The 15,575-nt window shown below is 46.2% G+C and overlaps 2 protein-coding genes across 3 annotated transcripts in view; one reads left to right on the top strand and one right to left on the bottom strand.

Moving 5' to 3' along the window:
- The window catches only part of LOC309340994 (cytosolic phospholipase A2 delta-like), a 272,520-nt gene that overhangs the window by 184,692 nt on the left and 72,253 nt on the right, over positions 1-15,575 (top strand). The gene's annotated exons all lie outside the window — the stretch shown is intronic.
- Positions 1-15,575, bottom strand: part of SPTBN5 (spectrin beta, non-erythrocytic 5) — a 118,159-nt gene that overhangs the window by 92,492 nt on the left and 10,092 nt on the right. For both annotated transcript variants that reach the window (XM_081857311.1, XM_081857312.1), the window contains exons 5-10: positions 12,210-12,367; positions 10,610-10,838; positions 6,165-6,799; positions 5,336-5,474; positions 3,309-3,541; positions 1,515-1,668 (exon numbers count right to left, since the gene is read on the bottom strand). In XM_081857311.1, coding sequence (XP_081713437.1) covers positions 1,515-1,668; positions 3,309-3,541; positions 5,336-5,474; positions 6,165-6,799; positions 10,610-10,838; positions 12,210-12,367 — 1,548 coding nt within the window. The remainder of the gene's footprint in view (positions 1-1,514; positions 1,669-3,308; positions 3,542-5,335; positions 5,475-6,164; positions 6,800-10,609; positions 10,839-12,209; positions 12,368-15,575) is intronic.

The following is a 15,575-nucleotide window of genomic DNA, read 5'->3' on the forward strand; positions in this document are numbered from 1 at the left end:
CGGACCTCCAGAACGAATTAAGTACTTAACCCGAGGTACCACTATATTTATTGACACTGTATTACACAGACAAGGAATCATGGTGCTCTTTCTCATCCAGCTCTGAGAGAGAACAGGCAAAAGTGAAAGTACATCATACAATACATACAGATAAGACTATATCTGGTTCTCATGTTTCCTCTCAGACAGACCGTGTGATTTCCACTAATCACAAAATGCAGCCTTGGAGGCGTGAAATTGCTAACACAACCCACCCACCCACTCCATTAATTTTGCATTTTACTTATTGATTTGACCTTGCTATGGCTGTGGTGGTTGCCGTATTAGCGGGGCCGGGTAGGAATTTGGCTATCAGGCAAATTGGCTATGGCCTGGGGGGTTTTTTTAACCAATTTGCATATCACAAATGCAACAACAGGGGTATACTGTTCCACATAAGCAAATTAAAGTGTTTCTAACAAATCCAACCCTTAAGGAGGCAAACAAATAAAATAACATTTCAGAAATAGAAAAGAAGAAAGAAATAAACAAGTCACTTTTAGAATTTGATTGCTCAACTCAAGGCTTCTTTGTTCTTGTCACATCAAACTAGCTAAACCAATCAAGAGGCAAATAGGGTGATACCATTGTCTGCCTAGACCTATTGAAACACCACAGAATAATCAGTCGATTTCACTGGCTCTGGGCTGATTATGTCTGCACATTTCAAGCAATATTGGTAAATTTGTAAGTTACTTTGACCTCATATCTCTAACAGTTTTCCATTCCATCGGTGAAGAGTTTTATAATATTAAGGTATTACATATTCCTGCACCACCAGTTCTCACCCCACCCCTTTTTAGAACTGTTATAAATCTTTTGGACGTGTACATTAGTATCTATGCTACTAGAAACAGAAAGCTAGTGTTATGTACTGAGCTTGGATCCTAGAACAATAGGCAGGTAGAATCCTAGAATGCAACAACTGATTGGCCTGCAGTAGCAGCCGAACCAGGTTCCAGGAGGGAAGCAGAATCAGCCAATCAGGCGGAACCCCATTGTGTAAATAATGTATATAAAGTCTGAGGTCTGGAGGGAAATTCATTCAGTGTTTTACGAGCTGCAATAAAGAGCATGAAATCACTACATGACTCTGAGTATATTTCAGCTAGAAAATTCTGAAAGAAGAAGAAGAAGAAGAAGAAGAAGAAGAAGAAGAAGAAGAAGAAGAAGAAGAGGAGGAGTTTGGATTTGATATCCCGCTTTATCACTACCCAAAGGAGTCTCAAAGCGGCTAACATTCTCCTTTCCCTTCCTCCCCCACAACAAACACTCTGTGAGGTGAGTGGGACTGAGAGACTTCAGAGAAGTGTGACTAGCCCAAGGTCACCCAGCAGCTGCATGTGGAGGAGCGGAGACGCGAACCTGGTTCCCCAGATTACGAATCCACCGCTCTTAACCACTACACCACACTGGCTCTCTAAAAAAGCCCTCGAAAACCTGCACAAGCAATCAAGAATTGACACATCACTAACCTTATGGCTTTGAAGAGAGGCTGCAATGTGACTGAGATCACGCCCTAAGTGTCCCGCCGTCACCAGCTTCAATTTGTCAGACAGCCAAAGCTCCTCTTCTTTGCACTCATGGAAAAACTCAAAAAGCTTTAAAGCACTTTCCAGCTGATATTGTCTATTCCAAAAGGGGGGAGAGATGCATTTGGTAATGTTTATAAAGCCACATCATGTTTTTTTCTAGTACTTCCAGCATATTGGAATCTGGATTAATCAGGCTTCCTTTTCCTAAGCTGGACCAGCCACCAATGTAGGCCACATTTGAAATATTTATTTATACTTAAGTTGTGCCCTAGACACTTCTCTGTATTCTCCTTGGTTTCAGGTAAAATCCATACAGTGGTACCTCAGGTTACATATGCTTCAGGTTACATACGCTTCAGGTTACAGACTCCGCTAACCCAGAAATAGTACCTTGGGTTAAGAACTTTGCTTCAGGGTGAGAACAGAAATCGTGCTTCAGTGGCGTGGCGGCAGCAGGAGGCCCCATTAGCTAAAGTGGTGCTTCAGGTTAAGAACAGTTTCAGGTTAAGAACGGACCTCCGGAACAAATTAAGTACCGTATTTTTTGCACCATAACACTCACTTTTTTCCTCCTAGAAAGTAAGGGGAAATGTCTGTGCGTGTTATGGAGCGAATGCCTGCGGGTGGCGGGGGGGATCTGCTGCGGTCGTGAGCAGAGGATCCATGGTTCCCCTTCCTTCCCTCCTCCGTGGTTACAAAGCATGGATCCACATGGATCCTCAGGATTTTTGCATTGGGCTACTCCAAACTCACTGTCAGATCACATGTCTGTGGCCACAGCATGAACCACAAAAAGCATATATCCACTATTTCGTTTAGAATATTTTTTTTCTTGTTTTCTTCCTCTAAAAACTAGGTGCGTGTTATAGAGCGAAAAATACGGTACTTAACCCGAGGTACCACTGTACTTGGTTTTAAGGAAGTAGCTTTCAATTCTGCTTCAGAGCAACTATCTTTACCTAATGAATTTGAACAACATGAAGGAAGTAGTGAATTAATTCCTTTGTAACTTTAAGATAAGAATCTGAATCCAATCCAAACAGAAGGCAGAGAAACCCCAAATTGTGAGCTCAGGGTTGTCAGCTGTGGAGTCTGATAGACTTTCTGCTGAACATGCATGGGGTACTTTTCTTGCTAATGCTGAATGTCAGTGGGTGTGCGGGCCCCCTTCTCACTAACACCAAGTGTTCACAGCTGTGGGAATGGGGACAGTATCCATGCTGGCATGAGAGGGGCATGACCAGCTGTCCACTTCACAGTATACCTGAAGGAGCGTCTCCACCCCCATCATCCAGCCCGGACACTGATGTCCAGCACCAAGGGCCTTCTGGCAGTTCCCTCACTGTGAGAAGTGAGGTTACAGGGAACCAGGCAGAGGGCCTTCTCAGTAGTGGCACCTGCCCTGTGGAATGCCCTCCCAGCAGATGTCAAGGCAATAAACAACTATTTTACTTTTAAAAGACAACTGAAGGTGGCCCTGTTTAAGGAAGTTTTAAATGTCTGACGCTGTATTGTTTTTAATATTCAGTTGGAAGCCGCCCAGAGTGACTGGTGAAACCCAGCCAGATGAGTGGGGTATAAATAAAAAAATGTTGTTGTTATATGTTCATTGTGGGGGTTCATACAAACACCCCTGACATCCCACAATTAGGATATTCTACTCCTGAATTTCTTAAATAAAAGAATTGGCCAGCCTTCTCAGGAAGAACTGAGTCACAAAAACAAGAAATTTACCGTGTTTTGCAGAGATCCACAAGGTTTTGATACAGCTGCTGGAGCATCTGATGCTTAGCTCGAAGCACATCTGGCTTGAACGATTTACCTTTGACAATCGCTTCTGTTCTTTCAGTGATATGCCTGACCCTCTCCCCAAGGGAAGAGATCTGAGAGGCAACCAGTTTATGTTTCTGAAGTAAATCTACTGCTTCCAGGAGTTGTTTACCACAATCCTGGGAACTCACTAAACTCTGGAAATTAAATGAAATAGAAATGATGTTTATCGTCCTCAAGAACTTGCGCAAAGACTATTTATCAGATGGTAAATTGACTATTTATCAGATGGTAAATTTACCATAATGTGCATGTAGCCACTTATAAAACTAATAATCCTTTCAACTTCTGAGAGGAGTTTTTACAATCAGAAGAATAAGGGAATGGTGACTTGCACTAAAGTGCAGGAGTCTACACTATTGGCAGAATATTACTGATGCCCATTTTATCAAGTTGTTATATTCATGCAGTGGTAAATTAACACCCAATGTCAGCTAGGAATCAACAGATAGTATCCAAGGCCCACTAATGTCAAAGGAAAGATGCAAGTTCCATCTACATACAGTACATATTACAAACGGGTATAGCGATAATAAACACAGTGCTTAGTTTCCGACATGTATTGTGCCTGGTTGCTAGACTGCCTAGAAGTCATGTCCTTTGATATGAATTCTCCTAATCCCATAAGTGTGGGACCAAATAGGTTATGATAAAGGAAGGCAGTTATATGGTACTCCTGGCTTTGGAAGCCATGCTAAACTTAAGCTCAAATTAAGCCTGTATGCACTGCCTCTGTATGGATGATTCAGTTTTATAATCTATATGTAAATCCACTTCCGAGCTAGGGAGGAGGTGGGGTTGCGGGCTTCACGCCCCTCCCCCACACTTGTGGGGGCTGGCTCCAGCCCCACGCGATAGCAGGGAATCCTCGGACGCGTCATACCCCGAGCCAGCCAATCGGCTGGTGCAGGGGCCGTGGCCTCGCCTACTTAGGTCTGGCGCGGCCAAGGGTCTCCCTCTTTCCCGCACCACAGCTGACCTGGTTTTCCCTCCCCTCCCATCCGTTAGGCTAGGTTCTCGGACATTGCTGTGAACCTCAGTTGGTCACCGTCAAGGGGCCTGGTAGGAATTTTTCCAACTGGCAGATTGGCAACAGCCATTTGGTTTTCGCCTACCTCGTAGCAAACTGTCACAACTCCATGGTATTGGCGGTTAGGCATTGGTGGGGGTACTGTTTTATTGTTATGCAGATGAAGGGGGGAAGGAGCGCCATCACCTTCCCCCAAATAAAGGGTAGTCCAGTAAAGGATTCCGGGGGGCGTGGCCTCGTCCTAAGCCTATGGAGGTGTGGGCCCACGGCACGCCCCCACGCGGTGGCCCCCGGGGGAGGTCCTAGTTGACGTGCCTCAGCAGGACTCCTCCCACTGGTGGTTAACCCTCACCAGCCAGGCCGGTTAGTTGTAGGACCAATGCATAAGCCAATACCATTCAATGTAATCAATAAAGTTGTGGCCTAATTTGACCCATTAACTCGAATTCTTGTGTCTGTGTCTTTATTTCTATGTGGGGAGGTGGGAACTCGCAACGTAACTGGCTTTCACTGCAAGAAACAGGCCTTTTGACCTAATGCAAAGGAAAATGAACAGATTTTTGTGCATGCCGATAATCTATAGCTCTTAGCCTCAAGTCCGTATTCTATTATTCTGGCAAATGGAATATTTTCCATTTAGTTGTCCCTAGAAAATGAAGTTTGTACTGACAATCGTATGCCTAAATCTATCTTATTTATTTATTTCCATTATTATTATTATTATTATTATTATTATTATTATTATTATTATTAAATAAAGAAGCCTGGGGTGTCAATGACTATGTGCCTATTTTCAGACCTGAAGACACGATGTTCTTTCACAACATGACATCAATTGCAGTCTTTAGTTGTCACTAAAACAATGTGCTTGTTAACATGCAAAATGTATAACACGAGATACCTTCAGCCCTCTTAGTTCTTCTGTAATGGTATCGATGTCCCTCAAAAGGACCAGGCCTTCCTGCATCACCCCCAAGGAGTGTTTTTGTCTCTGGAGCTGGGTCATAAGGTCTTGCCATTGATGCGCAATGTCATTTTGCCTGGATGGGAGGGAAAGCAACAACATGGTATATCAAAAGATTCTGAGCAGAACTACGTATTTCAAGGAAACACAGGGAGAACAATGAAAATGTAGGCCCTTGTCAAGTTCCCTCATGATTCCCATGTGGCTAGTTTATTTAACTAAACCACTGAAAATGTCTGGGGAAACCAAAAGGTCTTTCTTAGCTTGGCACTGAAATGATCGAAGTGTTGGATCTAACCAGTGCTTTTCTTCTAGAAAAAAAGGAGCTGGTGCTGTGTACCCTTGAATAACCCCAGAAGAAAGCACTGGCTTTAACCACAATTCTAATAGGATTGTATTCTGCCAATGGGAAGACACTGCACAGAAGGCCCTTATGTCACCCCTAACATGCCTCACCCAGTGCTGAAACATGGAGAAGGGTTTTCTCCCAAGATTTTATTTGAAAAATCTTCTTATTTGAAAAAAAAAGAATGTTTCTCTTTTTTAAAAAAATCAGTCCACTGTCTATTCAAAAGCACGAATGTGAAGCATGGTGGTGAAATCCATCGCCATTGTTAATCTCTATCATTGCTCCCTTTCTGAAAAGGGGAGCTACATTATTCATGCTACCAACACAACTGTTTTCTATGTGTCCTTCTAATTCTCCTTAAAGCTATTCCTGCTTCTCCCACCTCCCAAAACCACACACCGCCACTTTTCAGCTCACTTCTTTTCAATCTGGATCTTGCCATGGTAGTTCTCCTGCTTGATTTCTGAAGCCATCTTAGACAGTGCTTTGAAGCGTAGGTCTCGGGAAAGCATATCTGCCTCAATGGCTTCAAGCTTCCTTGTGGCTGCCTGGTGTTCTTCCACACTCTTGGGCTGCCAGTCGTTCTGCTTCTTTATTATCCCTCTCATGTCCTCCAAGTAGGCCTCACGAACAGCTGCTTTCTTCAGAAATCTCTGGACTAGTTGCTCAACTCTTTCCAGCCTCAAGAGCTCCTCCTGGATTGCTTTTCCTCGGTTGTGTTCCGCCTTCTCCAAAACAACCCATTCCTTCTCCAAATCTCTCAGTGTCTTTCCTTCAGGAGGCAGGTAGGCACGTTGGTTGTGGGCTCGCTGTTTGGTTCTGATGTGAAAGAAATTGGCTTCAATGATTCCCTTCTCCCGGTACTTGGGAGGCTTCTCCACGACGCGGAAGGTCTTAAAGTTGCCCATGAGAAGACGCATCTCCTTGAGGGAGTTGGGAAAGAAGCGATCGTCCAGTTCCACCACTTTGAGCTTTATCCATTTCAAGAGCTCTGAGACCATTTGTTCATACTGGAACTTCAAGTCATCCGTCTCCTTCAGGAAGAACACAATCTGTGCGGGGGGGGGGGAGCAAAAGAATAATCATATAACCTAGCATAGTTTTATGACTGACTCCAGTCAATCCAGGCTTTGGGCGAGACTAGGCTGACAGATTTGTTCCTTAGCCACAGATAATAACCACATCTAAATCTGAATTTGTGTTTGTGTGGGTGGTATGAGGTGTTTATTGGGGTGGGTAGAGGTTAGATCTGGTGTTAAATGTTGCCAAGTGTGGTAGTGCAGTCTTTTTCTGTATATACCCAGAAGATTATTGAGACCAGTAATTGTTAAGAGTGTGTGTGTGTGTGTGTGTGTGTGTGTGTGTGTGTGTTTGCCTGTAAGTTTGTGTGCAAGTGTAGGTGTCATGCAGACTGAGGTAGCAGCGCATTAGTGGGTGTGGAATTTGTGTGGGTGTTGAGTGGGTAGAATCCTATTTTGTGGAGTTCAGTGTTTTGTCTGTTTTATTGTTTTATACACTGTGTTATTTAATTTTTGTCAATAACCTGAGAATATTTTCTAAAGAACAGAAGTATATAAGTATATAAATATTTGAAATAAATACATCTGGAAAACAAAAGCAGTCCTAGAAGCCTCCTACTTTGCTTCAAGGCCATGGCACAACTAGGAGAGGCCTAGAAGAAGAAGAGTTTGGATTTGATATCCCGCTTTATCACTACCCGAAGGAGTCTCAAAGCGGCTAACATTCTCCTTTCCCTTCCTCCACCACAAAAAACACTCTGTGAGGTGAGGGGGGCTGAGAGACTTCAAAGAAGTGTGACTGGGCCAAGGTCACCCAGCAGCTGCATGTGGAGGAGCAGAGACACGAACCCGGTTCACCAGATTACGAGTCTATCGCTCTTAACCACTACACCACACTGGCCTACTCTTTCATCACTACCACAGCCCTTCAGATCTCCTTTCCTCAAACTGCTGGGGGATCGTTTCCCCAAACTGCTGCTAGGATCAGGCCCCTCTTGAAGCCTAGAATTGAAGACCTGCTGCCAACTGGGACTCTACTTAGGATCGTCCAGCACCCACTCTCAGAGCACCTTCTACAGTGGTGCCACGCAAGACGAAATTAATCCGTTCCGTGAGGCTCTTCGTATAGCGGTTTTTTCGTCTTGCGAAGCAAGCCCATTGACAGCTTAGCGGATTAGCGCTATTAGCGGTTTAGCGGCTTTTAGCGGATCAGCTGATAAGTGGCTTAGCGGCTTAAGAAAAGGGGGGGAAAAGGGGGGAAAAACCTGCAGGAACTCGCAAGACATTTTCGTCTTGCGAAGCAAGCCCATAGGGAAATTTGTTTTGCGAAGCGCCTCCAAAACGGAAAACCCTTTCATCTAGTGGGTTTTCCGTCTTGTGAGGCGTTCGTCTTGCGGGGCACCACTGTATGTCTTTTCTGGATCCACTCACCCCCTCCACAATACTTCCATGGGACTCACGACATATTTTAATACCAGAGAAAGAGGCAAGTATTTCACTAAATAGTGCTGCTGGTATTTTAAGGTGCAGGGTTCAAAGTTATCACCACATGTTTTACCATAAATAACCAAACTCTGATATCCACACTCTGCAATTCAGCTACTGAATCTTGTTGTTGTTACTACTACTGCTACTATTTAAACAAAGATCTGGAAATACACCCCCTCCACCAGTCTGCAATTTTCTGTTTTTGACTGTAGGTTAGGAATCCACAACCTTACTGAAGACTCTTGGATTCATTCATTTCAATTTAAACATGAGACCCAGCTACACTGGCAAAGAAAAAACCGCTATATATGCGTTGTTTGTGCATTCTAACTCTGTGACACCAGATGGTGCTGTGGAGTTCCCTCTTTGCTAACCTGATTTCTCATGCAAAGTTTGTAACGCGTTTAATTGCAACACTTGTTTGATGTGCGTGGATCCAGTTTTACAGCAGAGCATTTGTTGTCAAAACTCTCTGATAGTGGCCTGCAAGTAGTTGCTTCCCGTAACTAATATCAGAAGCACCCATCAGAATATGATGAGAGGGGACTCTGCAACATGGTACCATCCAGCGCAAGGTTTGGCATTACCAGAGAAAGCCTTAATTCTGTTAGTCAATTTGAACTATCAGCATTAAGCATAAAATACCTGCACCTTCCCTGTGTGGACTGATGGACAGTCATGTTCATTCAGCACCAGACACAAACCCTATGGAAGCATTGCCAGAGTGCAAAAAGTAACCATCTTTCTCACATTGCCCTCCCCTTTCATTTGCTATTTTTGGTTTCCACTTCTTAATCCTAGCTTCGAAAGAGCTCAAAGCGAAATGCCCCAAACTAAAGCAAACTACAACAGACAACGCAGGACAACGCTCCATGTCACTCTTGAAGAGGCCTCGGCCGGCCCCCAGTTGTTTCCTTGCGTTAATGAGGAAGGTGCTGACACCGAACAAAAAAACCAATGAGCTGGAAGTGCTAATCTGCTTGCATCCATTTCAGAGCACACAAATAACAAAGCAAGCCCAGCTACGGGCAGGAGAAGGAGCAAAACAGCAGCACCAACCTTGAGTGCAGGAAAAGCTGCCTGGGGCATTAGGGCTCCGTTCTGTATGTTCTGCCATCGCACCCAGTTCTCGCTGAAGGATCCTAACAAATGCATGGTCACTGGAGAGGGGTGGGGGAAGGGAGATTTACCTCACCGCATGGATTCCCTCTGCACTCCCTGGTCACCCACTAGTCTTAGCGCATACTGAGGCTGCTTTGACACAAGGGAGGCTTCCCTGCCACAATCCTATTAGGGAACTCAGAGCTGCCTTATTGAGGGTGACTGAGGTCAGCTAGAGATTATCATGTCTCCCTGTGTTTGTTTAGGAAGGGAGGAGAAGGAGAAGGGCTCTGCATGAAAGAACCCCGAGAGAGAATCGGAGTGGGAAGGAAAACCATTAAAGCAAGAAGCACACAAAGGGCAGAACTCTGCCACGTTCTGCCACTGTCAGAGGCAGTATGCTTCTGAACTGCAGTTGCACTCAGGTCTTGCTAGAAGTCTCCCAATAGGCACCTGGTTGGCCACTGTGAGTACAGGAGGCCAGACTGCATGGGCAAGTGGTCCAACCCAGCAGAGCTAGTCTTAGGTTCTTATAAAACTTGCAATGGGAATATCATGGAAGCATAGAATTGTACAGTTGGAAGCGACGCAAAGGTCCAACCACCTGCAATGTAGGAATATATGGGGATATGTAGAAGAGCATGTGTACTAAGTTTGTGTGTGTGTGTGTGTGTGTGTGTGTGTGTGTGTGTGTTTGTGTCCCTTTACATAGTCACTGTATCTGTGACAGCCTTCCAAAGAGGGGTCTGTGCAATACTCAAGCTAGCTTTGGCTCCACAGAATGGTACAAAACAATTACAAAACTTTGGCATCAGATTGAAGGATGTCCCAAATTTTGGGGTTCCTCTTTAATAAAGCTTCTGGCTGTCTCCTTTGGCACTGGAAAAGATCTACCTAGTTCTTCAGCCAGAACTTATCCTCTTGGACTTGCCTGCTTGTCCATGGTGCCCTTGAATTTTTTTTCATATGAAGGTGAGCCAAGAATGGTGAAAACCTGCTGAGATTTGCTCTACTCAAAGGAAACAAACTGCAGTGAATTTTCCTACTGCATAAGCATTTGCCTTTTGACCATGGAGGGCTTTTCCTTAAGCTGAATGTAGAGGAGTATATTGACTTTTATTCTTCCTGTGAAAAGCCCTTGGCATTATCCACAGATTACATACGTTAGAACTGATCCACCATCTGATTTAGCCTGTGGAGAGAATTTACTTGAGAGACAGGGTATGCTAATTTATGTGACCGCAGTGCACTGACTTTGGTGAGCCTTTTCTGGACAGTCTGGTCCTGTTTCAGCCGGGAAAAGTAATGGTAGTAGAATGACACGTAAGTCATGATGGATCTCTCATCTGGAAATGGCACGGCCACATCCTCAGCATCCAGCAACTTTGTGATTCCCAGCTGCTTCTCTGCCACAGTGAAGGCATTATTTAGGTTACTGATGGGCTGGTCATGCCTCAGGGAGCTGTACTGGATGAGATCAGGCCTGGGGAGATGAAAGAAGGGGTGATGGGGAAACATACAAGGAAGGTCATGTTTCGAAAATGAAATGAGGTGCATGTAAAGTCGAGCATGCCTGAGAAATACTACCTAAAGTGCATTTCAATCTTCCATTCACCATTTTTATTTATTCAATCAATTCTTTTGCTTTGCTTTTCAGTCAAAGGGGCTTACATCAGATCAAATGAAAACAAGGCAACCCTGGTCCATGGGTTTGCAATCTGAAAGACATGGCCCATAAGGAAAACGGAATGGGTGGAAAAGGGAAAACAAGCAGATTCAGGCATCTGTTCTCAGATGGCCATCTGAAATGGAAGTGGTTCAGAAAGAGGAAGACTCCATTGAAGCTGGTCTCTCAGCAGAGCCCAAAGAATGGTGTTGGTTGGCCATTTCTAATCTCTCCCTCTGGTTCAGCTGATGGAATTTCTAGTACGTGTAGTTAAAAGAGGCAAGTGAGGTTGGGAAGAACATAGAGCAGCCACAACTGGATTTAGAAGACTTGAGTTCAATCTCCAGTTAGCTAGGAAGCTGCTGGTGTGTCTTGGGTCAGACCACATTGTGGGGGGTGCTGCTAGGGTGAGACTACGGCAAGCAGATCTAGGGACCAGCTCCTCCCAGTAGGTGAGGAGGTGAGCATACAATGACACTATTTCAATGACAGTCATCACAACATCCTTCCTGTAAAAAATGACTTTATTCTTTAACACGGGGTGCTGTTGTGGAGCAGAGCTCCAGACAATCTCCTTCACCACCTTCATTGCTCTGGACAACTGAGGCTGATCAGGAAATCTGATCAGGCATTAGCAAGGGAATAAATGGGCCCCTTTTCTTTCTCTTTTGTTTTGAAAGCATAAGGGTTCCATCTGTTCCCTTCTTGCTGCCTGGGAGGTGGTGGCAAGAGAGAGGAAGAACAAAGGACACCATGGGAGGTGGAAGAGAAACTGAAATCTGAACTTTAGAAACAAGCCCTATTGCCCAGTTCAAGCCCCTAACAGCTTATTGCAACAAGGAAGGTGGGTTTTGGTGTCAGGGCATGAACTTGGCTTCTGATGTTAAGGGCTAGGTGAGAGAGAAACCTATTTTTGGGAGCTCAGAAGTCCTGCACCAAAGGGTGTGGAAATTCCCAATTCTTTATCCCAGCCCATCCTAATCCTTGTGGAATCCAATTTACATTTTTTGAAAAGCACCCTTTTATCTCTAGTAACTTTTCTGAGCTCATTAACATATAATTTCCATTTGTCTAAGATGATATTGTCTGCAAAAAATTATACAACTTGTCAGATTTGATCACCTTCTCCATTAAAGAATTACAGGAAAGTCTGAGCTACTGCTGCAGGATCTCCTAGTTCTCCTTTACCTGTGAGCATGAATGAGTGCATTGAAGGCTAACCCGTCACTCCAGCTTTTGGAGAAGTCTTTCACATTGACATTGGGGTAGCTGGCAGTCTTATACTGGCACCAGACCAGCAGGGCATCATTGGCAGAAAGGACATTGGCTTTAGCTCCAAACTCTTCCTAGAAACACACCAAGGAGAAAAACCTCAAAGGACAACTGCATATATAACTGAAAATCTGCCATGCAACAACATATCCAACATATCACAAGTTTGCTCTAGGATGAAACCTTTTTTTTTTTTTTTTTACACAAACTGAAATGTAAGTGTCAGGGTTTCTGGGAGAAGTGAGGAGATGGCAGAGGAGACGGAAAGCGAGTGGGAGGAGGGAGAGAGAGACGAGGAAGAAGATGACGGAATTCGAAGGGAATCTATGAGCCTAAGCAGTGAGTCAGAGGATTCCCAAAAGGGAGCTAGCATGATCAGGCGAAAAGCAGGAGAAGAGAGAAGCTGTGAAAAGTCAGGAAAGGAGGGGAGAAAGCCCAGTGAAGCACAGACGCTGTCAGAGGGGTCTCAGCCGGAACGGAGTAAAGGGGGTGGAGTTGTCAGCCTCTCGGAGGGAGGAGGAACAGGAGAAAACAGAGAGAGGGGGTTGGAGCAAGGTGTTCAGCCGGAAAGGGTAGAGAGTGGAACAGGGGGCAGTATAGAGGACGAAGGAAAGGTCAAAAGCAACGTACGCGCGCCAAGTTCAAGCATAGAGGCGCGCGGAAGTGGGGAAAGCTCAGAGGAGGAGCCCGGCCCCAAAGCCAGAAGGAGGGGGCAGGAGGCGGCAGAGGATTCAGCCTCAGGCGAATCCCGGAAGGAGAGAACCCAGGGGGGCAGAAAGACCCTGCGGAAAAGAAAGGAGAGGAAGAGGTGGTCTAGAGCCAGGCTATTAAGTTGGTGTGGAGGAGGGGAGGAGTCAGAGGGGGACTTCAGCGGTCTAACGTGACAGACGTACAGCCACAATGCTGAACTGTGAAAGAAGCAACTATCATCAATAAACTTTTCCTGTAAGTAAACTATAATGGAGTAAGGTCTCTCGTGAGCTGGGACCCACCTGGGTGGCTGTGACAGAAAGTCCCCCTCCCTCTGAAAGCAAAAATTTTTTTTTGCGAAGCTCACGAACGGAGCAGCCATGAGTGCTGAGGAACAGCTGGCTGCACTCCGGGATCAGATTACCACTCTCACAACGGCAGTCATTGCTTCGCAGAAGAAGAATGCTGACTTGGAGAAAGCGTGCCAGGATTTGCAAGCAAGGTGGGAAAATGCGGACAAGGCGGGGACCCCGGGCTCCAGAGCGGAGGGCATTGCGCTTGGAAGGAGGGGGGGTGCCCTAGTTTCGCATTTTAATGGCAACTTGCAAGACTATCCCAACTTCAGGGCAGATGTCGTGTATGCACTGCATTTACTCCGTCATGATTTTAGAGATGAGGAGGAGAGAGTGGGATTTATTGTTTCGCACCTGCATGGGGAAGCCAGGGCTTGGCTACGCAATCTGTGGCGCGAAGATGGACCAGCCCGTCGCAATGCAGATGCGTTTATCAAAGCGATGGATGCTTGTTTTCAATCCTCTGTGGATAAGGACATTGCGCGCCGGCAGATGCACGGGCTGAGGCAGGGGAAAGCCACTGTACGCCAATATCATTCTAAATTTTTTGCATTGCTCACCGCCTTAGATTGGCCAAAGGACAGTCTACCGGTCAGGGATCTTTTTTGGGAGGGATTGAGCCCCTCCGTCAAGGATGAGATCGCAAGGGGGGACAGACCCCAGACCCTGGAAGACGTGGTGCAACGGGCTTTGGCTATAGGAATTCGACATGAGGGACGTCCGTGGCACGAGGAGGGGGGGCCCCAAGCGCGCGCGCAAGCAAAAACTCTCCCTTTTGTGCACAGGGATTTCAGCCGTGCGCACCCCTCACCAATGGGGACGGAAGCCGAAGAGCCAATGGAGATTGGTGGTGCTAGGGCTCAAAAGCCATCCCAGAGCCCCATCCCTGCTGCAGCCAAAGCGAAGCCTCCTAGAGGGACCAGGAAGTGTTACATCTGCGACAGTGCACACCATATGGCGAAAGAGTGCCCCCAGAGGCTCCAGAAGCACACTGCAGCACTGGCAACTGTGACAGCAGAGGTGCAATCAGAGGAGCAGCTTCAGGGAAACTGCAGTGCCTGGCTGGAAGCAGAGCTACTGGGGCTCAGCCAGGCGGATCTGTAGAGAAGTCCCCAGCATCCTTGCAGCGCATGGACCCTTTACCTCCCAAACCAGCAGTTTTACTCACAGCAACACTCCAGCTGCCTGATGGGCGACTTCTCGAGGTTCCAACAACCATCGATTCGGGAAGCAACGCCGATTTCGTGGGATTACAGTTCGTCAAGCAGCATAACATAGCGCTCCTGCCTGCAACGACGCCTCTGAACGTGGTCACGGTAGACGGCAGGAAGTTGCTGGGGGGGCAAGTGGTGCAGCAAACACCTCCCATGATGATGCAAATTGGAGACCATCGAGAGCTTATTAGTTTCAATGTCACCCACTTATCGGACACGCCCATCGTGTTGGGCATGAGTTGGCTGGACAGGCACAGTCCCGCGGTTGCTTGGTACCAGAGGCAGATCACCTTTTGTTCATCGTATTGCGCCCAGAATTGCATCCAAACCGATCAAGGAGGAGAAGCCGAACAGCAGCTGCATCTGCGTATGGTGCAAGCGGTTCCTCACAAGTACGCGGAGTTCTTGGAGGTTTTCTGCGAAAAGGAAGCTGACAAATTGCCGCCTCACAGACCTTACGACTGCGCGATTGACTTAGTGCCTGGCGCGCAGTTGCCAACTGCCAAGCTGTACTCCATGTCGGAAGACGAGCTGCAAGAGCTTCGGGAGTTCATAGAACACAACCTCAAGCGCGGATTCATCCAGGAATCTAAAGCAGCGGGAGGCAGTCCTGTTTTCTTTGTGAAAAAGAAAGACACGCCCCAGAAGAGGCTCATTGTGGACTACCGGTTCATAAACAGACTAACTAAGCCCAAGGCCTTCCCCATGCCCAAAATTGACGACCTTTTGGCTACAGTCAGGAGGGGGAAGATTTTTACCAAGCTGGATTTACGTGGCGCTTACAACCTCATCCGCATCAGGAAGGGCGACGAGTGGAAGACGGCCATGTTCACTCCTTTGGGCACGTACGAATACAGAGTTATGCCCTTCGGTCTACAAAATGGCAGCCATGTTTTCCAAGCATTCATGCATCACGTCCTGGCAGGTCTCCTCTACAAGAAGTGTGTCTGTTTTCTCGACGATATCCTAATTTTCTCGGAATCGCCAGGGGATCACGATAAGGACGTGAAGGAAGTTCTGCAGAG

The sequence above is a fragment of the Podarcis erhardii genome, assembly GCF_964252035.2.
Source record: "Podarcis erhardii genome assembly, chromosome: 1".
NCBI classification, from domain to species: domain Eukaryota; kingdom Metazoa; phylum Chordata; class Lepidosauria; order Squamata; family Lacertidae; genus Podarcis; species Podarcis erhardii.